This window comes from Danio aesculapii, chromosome 16 (genome assembly GCF_903798145.1).
Source record: "Danio aesculapii chromosome 16, fDanAes4.1, whole genome shotgun sequence".
In the NCBI taxonomy this organism is placed as follows: domain Eukaryota; kingdom Metazoa; phylum Chordata; class Actinopteri; order Cypriniformes; family Danionidae; genus Danio; species Danio aesculapii.
The window spans coordinates 47234353-47240646 of record NC_079450.1 but is presented as its reverse complement, the minus strand read 5'-3'; the positions used below and the strand labels follow the sequence as shown (position 1 = coordinate 47240646).

The window sequence follows — 6294 nt, the reverse complement described above, 5'->3', positions numbered from 1 at the left end:
GTTGTGACGGACCAATCATAAGCAAGTATTTGCAAGACAGCTCTGTAATAAATCTCTTGGATTTACTTTATCACTTACATAATATGTCAGATTTAAGTAATAGTATTTCTGACCATCACTCTCCATAGATGCTACAAAACATTTTATAAATTTTTTTATTTATGCACAAAACAAATCCTTTAAACCAGAAGTACCCAAAATCTATCATGCAAGGGCAGTGTTATACATAGTTTAGCTCCAACTTTAAAGAGCTTGATGGTTCAGATTTGTTTAATTGGCATTGGAACTAAAAAATGAAGAACACCGACCCTAGGACTGAGTTTGGATCCACCTACTTTAAACTTTTTTATTTTTCTATAGCTTAAATAATGCTGATATAAAGCCCTTCTGGACAAATAACTGTGCTTTATATCTACAAAGCAAATCAACATGTTTCAAGTTTTAATAAAAACAAAAGAGATTTCACAGTCTTTAAAGAGTTCCCACACACGCCGCCTTCACCTTCTCTCCCATCTCCACAGAATGATGCAAGGACAAATCTCTTTCCAGAAACAGTCTTTTCTGTTCAGAGCTGGCGAGTCTGCAGGTCAGCCAGGTGGAGATGGTGCAGCCCAGGATGCCCAGGCTGTCCAGGCAGATGAAGGCTAGATGAAAAGAGTGCAGGCTGCTTGCCCGTTTCATCATCGCCCTCACAAACTGGACATTGAGAATCCCTCCGATAAGCCCACAGATGCAACAGGCAGAAAACAGGATCATCTGTGAAACGAGGTAGGACAGAACAGGTACACTATAAAATATGTTTAAATCAAAACATATGGGAAAACTGACTTGTTTAAGAAAATAATGTCAAAATTAAGTGAGTTTTTTCCTGAAAATAAGCTAAATAATCTGACAATTGGGTAAACCAAAATAATCTTATCCAAAAAAAGTATTTTTTCACAATATTGGCAAATTATTTTGCTTCTTTTAAGGAAAAATTCACTTCATTTTGGCATATTATTTCTTAAAACAAACCTTTTTTTTTTTTTTCGCTTGAAAATCTTTAAGTTTTTAGATATTGGGACTAGAAACAAGACTAAAAAAACTAAGTAAGAAAAGCATTTTTTTTGCAGTGTAGAACTTAATTTCTTACTTTAACCTAATTTTACCACAACAATTTGTGAGTCTCTATTGTAATTGTAACCAGGGATGTGTCACTGACAACAGAGGTGTGGATCCACATGCAGGTTTATTAGCGAGGTCAGGTAAGCAATGCTCAACACAAGGGCAAACAGATGTATGAGGGCAATGGAGAGTCGTAATCAAAATAACAGGCAGATGGTCACAAGGCAGGCAGCAGACAGGAATACACAGATAAATAAGGCAAGGATCAAAACACGGCAAAACAAGACAAAGGAAACCGCGTTGTAGTGTCACTAAAACTGTAGACAAGACTCAGCCCCAGTGTTTGTGCTCCTTATGTAGTGCATTAATCAGTCCTTGAGCAGCTTCAGCTGTGAGATTGTAATCAGTCTTGATCTGGAACAGGTTGTGTGTGTTGTTGTGTGTTGTATGACTGGGTCTTGTAGTCCATAAATGGCGGATTTGTAGTCCTTAAGTGATCTGCAGCAACTCGATCGCTGGTGATCATGACAGTAATTTAATTGATTGTAATTTATTGTAATTGTAATTGCAATTTGATTGCAAAATGTCATCCAACTCTAATCTTTATAATTAAAGAGCCCCTATTATGCATTAAAAAAGAGTCATATTTTGGTTTTGGGGGTCTCCAACAACAGGCTGATATGTTTGCAAGATCAAAAATACTTTCATTGTCTTATAATATGCATTTATTTTTACCTAATTATCTCAACGACTCCTTTATGATTCGTTCAGGGATTCAATTGTTCCCAAACCCCTCCTTAGCTCGATGCTAATCTGCGCTGATTGGTCCGATGACCCAGTCTGTTGCGATTGGTCGACTGCGTTCAGCGTGAGACAGAGAGAATCACCCACAATGGCTTATAAACAATTTTGAGGTAGTCAGAGTGCAGAGTGTATGTGTGAGCCCAATGCAAGAGTGAATTAAAGCAATGCAGTTTAACATCAGCATATTGCTCTATTCTTAACCAAGAGTTAAAAACAGTGACACACGTTCAGTATTAATCCACACAGTGGCAAAAGCTGAACTTTTTAGAAACTTGACCGCCGCACGTGTGAAGGAACAGCTGACGGTGGCCATAGCAATGACAAACGGCAGAGGATTGCGAGCTCACAAATACATTTAAATCCGTAAACAATGCAGCACACGTCACGTTTTCAATGTGGTTTTAGACGCGATATGAGAATATAAAGAGTATCACAGGACAATACAAGCGGTTACAAGTAACAAAACACAATTAAATACATAATTTGCAAGCTATAGAAAACAAGGAGGCAACCATTTTAATTATACTTAAGTTACTTAGACTTGTGAAATGGAGGAAGGAACTGATTCATAAACTGTGAAATTAAACTTCAACCACTAACTGTTCACAGCTTCATCTTTGGGTAGGGAAAATAACACTAACTTTCCCTCACACTTCAGAGCACAGCATCTTCGCGACATGATTAAACTGGGATCTGCTACAGTATTCATCTTCCTCTTTTTATTTCTACTGTGTTTGTTACACGGCTAAAGATTTGTTACCGCGACGATTCATTTATACCACTGTGAGTCGACTCTTTTATAAATGAATCAACAGTTTTAAACATGGTGCACTTTCAGATTTAAGCCTTAGCTGGATATTTCACTTCACTTAGAGCCATGTTACACACTGCATGGAAGTTCATTTTCAACAACCCATAATAGGGGCTCTTTAAGTGTTTGTTATAAAAAGCATGTGCAACAATGAAATATAATATTTTGATTAACTTGTATGCATGTAGTTTGAATTATGGACTATCAATCTTTTTTTCCACGTGATGACTGGGTTTCAAATTATGAGATGTAGGTCTTGCTCAGGGAGGAAATTAAATGAGTCATAATACATAAAATAACATTGGTTGCACTACAAATAACTCAATGAGTTTTCACACTTGAATTTTTGCTTTATTTTTCTGTCATGAAAATAATGTTATGTTTGGTATTTTAATGTTAGTGTGAAAAGCATTTTGTTCCTAGTTTCTGGTAACTAGAAATCTTGCACATCATTCAGTCATGGCAAACTAACTAAGAGGGGCGTGGTTTAGAATATTGTCACTGAAGCCATCAAATTAACGTTGACAGAGAACCACCGCCACTCCAAACGCAGAAGAAAATGGTCAGGTTTGATTGAAGATTGCCAAAACAAACCTTTCAGAGAGTATGTAAGCATGCAAAATAAACATTGTTTTCCAACAGAATTTAAGTTCACCCTAATAGAATTACTTTTTGAGTTCAAGCAACTTATTTTAAATAATTATAATAATTTAAATACAATGGTTTTGTTTTTAATATTTAAGTGAAATTAACTCAATATTTAATTGAATTCACTTCCACTGTTTGGCTATACAGTGTGTGTGTGAGATAACCATAATTACACACAGTTGTTAACTACATAAAACCATTTCTAATTACACACAGGGGTGATAAAGCAGGGATTGTTGTAAATGTTTACAAGCTGGTGTCAGTGGCTTACAGTGGCTGTTATCTCTGTAAACATGCGTGTAGATTAGATAAGAAGGGTTTGTGTTGCTGGGCTTTGTGTAAGTATAATGTCTTACAGTCAGTCCAGTTCTCTTCTTCGCACACAGGATCCCACTTAGTCCACAGACTAGAAACTGAAAAGCAGAGATCTGTCACTGGAGCTAAATTAAAGAACAATTTTTAAAATTGAACTTGCATATTGGACATTGTGAAGGTCAAAATTACCCTAATAATACTGTTTAGAAAAAATATATAATATAATATAATATAATATAATATAATATAATATAATATAATATAATATAATATAATATAATATAATATAATTTTAATCAATTGAACAAAATTATTTTTGAACTAATAATTTTAAAAGTAATATGTATGATTAATGTAAGTGTTGATTTATCAAATTAATAAACAGTAATATTTTAAACAAAGTATTTGACAGAAATAATGTAATAAAATTTATTTACAGTAATTGAACCAATTGAAAAGAAATCATTTCATCAGCTCTATCACAGAAAAAAATAATAATACCATATTATTAAACCATTGGTTCTTCGAACCTATTGTAATATAATATAATATAATATAATATAATATAATATAATATAATATAATATAATATAATATAATATAATATAATATACAAATGTTAAAACATTTAACAAAAAAATTATTGTATGAATAAGTTTTGTACTTATAATTTTACAAGTAATATGTGTAATTATAATTGATTGACCAAATTAATAAACAGTAATAGCTTAAACAATTTATTTGACAGATTTAATATGAAAAAAAAAAATCAATAATTGATTAACAGTAATTGAACAAATTGAAAATAAATAATTCCATTAAATGTTTCACATTGAAAAGCAATAATACAAATTAAACCGTTCATTCTTCAATTGTTAATACATTTGTTTTTAAAAATGTATTAAGTTTTGTACTAAAAATTCTAATAATATATGATTATAATTGATTAACCAAATCGAAACAGTATTAATTGAAACAAAGAATTTGTCAGAAATATTATATAAAACATTTAGATTTAAGACAGAGGTTATGTAAAATAATATAACTGAATAATTGACAAACAGTAATTGAACAAATTGAAAAGAAATCATTTCTTTAACCGTATCACAGAGAAAAGCAATAGTACCATAATATTAAAATGCATAAAACATAAAAATGCGTAAAAAACTTTACGTTTTGTACTAAATATTTTGAGCAATGTGCATGATTATAGTTGATTAACCAAAATAAGAAACAGTAATAATTTAAACAAAGTATTTGACAGAAATGACATAATAAATAAGACATAATTTAAGACAGAGGTTATGTAAAATTTTATAATTGAATAATTGATTCACAGTAATTGAACAAATTGAAAATAAATCATTTCATTAAATGTTTCACATTGACAAGCAATAATATAATAATATTAAACCATACATTCTTCAAACCTACTGTCCTATAATATAATATAATATAATATAATATAATATAATATAATATAATATAATATAATATAATATAATATAATATAATATAATATAATATAATATAATACATTTATAAACCGTATCACAGAGAAAACATTATATTAAAATGCATAAAACCTAAAAATGCGTTAAAAAAACTTAATAAGTTTTAAGTTTTGTTCTAGTTATTTTGAGTAATGTGTATGATTATAACTTATTAACCAAATTAAGATAATTGATTAACAATAAGTGCATAAATTGGAAAGAAATAATTTAATCAACTGTATAACAAAAAAGCAATAACAGCAAAATAGGAAGCCATTTATTTATCAAACCTACTGTCCTATATAACATGACATAATTATTAAGTGCAAAGGGTTGAATAACACTATCTTTCCATCCATTCTCCAAACTTCTTATCCTATAAAAAATTCCCATAACAATACTGATTTCAGATTTGATATAGATGATAAGCATCACTTTAATACACAGTGTAAATTCAGCACAGCAAATAAGAATTCTCCATTTTGAATGCATTTTACATATTGTTGATTTTGCCATATAGCCAAATACATATAATACACATTAATGCAGTCAGTATACAAATATCATGCAGAAGAAACGTGAAGTCTCTCTTACTTACACAAGCGCCGCTCCATATGGGTGTAGAGAAGGAGTGTTGGCTTTTCTGCTGCCACAGGGTTTGTGTGACCCCAATCACACCCAGAGAGACGCAGGACACCCCGAGTCCCATATGAAACACAGAGAGGACCAGCAAACTCCAAACAAGCGATCGCTTAGTGCACATGCTCTTGCGGGCATCATTCCTCACACTGAGAAAGAGTCACAGAGAGAAAATCCCTCTCTCACTTCGCCAACCATATATTACAGATCCCCACATTCCAGCATCCATTGTTGTGAATTATATCAAATGCAACCGCTAGAAGCAAATGCAGAAATGAGTCTGCTCCTGCTCCTCATTGCACACGAATGCTTGTTTCTCTGATTCCACTTACTGTACAAGCAGTAGGACAGTTTGTGATGTGGTTATACAGGTCACATGACTAGCTAACCTTTAACACACAAACCTATGCTGCCTTTAGTAATCTATGTATTATCAATGCAAGCATTTTAATACAAGGAGTGTTAATGTATTAATCACTG

The 6294-nt window shown here is 31.9% G+C and overlaps 1 protein-coding gene across 1 annotated transcript; it reads right to left on the bottom strand.

Annotated features, from left to right (window-relative positions):
- Positions 1-341: 341 nt before the first annotated feature.
- tmem196b (transmembrane protein 196b) lies at positions 342-5938 on the bottom strand. The gene is made up of 3 exons (XM_056476080.1): positions 5774-5938; positions 3724-3780; positions 342-756 (listed from the first exon to the last, which is right to left on the bottom strand). Exons 1-3 carry the CDS (start codon positions 5936-5938, stop codon positions 472-474), a joined length of 507 nt encoding a protein of 168 aa, XP_056332055.1. The 3' UTR covers positions 342-471.
- Positions 5939-6294: the final 356 nt, after the last annotated feature.

Bases quoted from the DNA above. Each gene is read 5' to 3' on its own strand.
- tmem196b (XM_056476080.1), bottom strand. From the start codon at position 5,938: ATGTGCACTAAGCGATCGCTTGTTTGGAGTTTGCTGGTCCTCTCTGTG. The intron at 3,781-5,773 runs GTAAGTAAGAGA...TCTGCTTTTCAG, and splicing joins CCATATGGAGCGGCGCTTGT to TTTCTAGTCTGTGGACTAAG. The intron at 757-3,723 runs GTAAGACATTAT...CTCGTTTCACAG, and splicing joins AGAAGAGAACTGGACTGACT to ATGATCCTGTTTTCTGCCTG.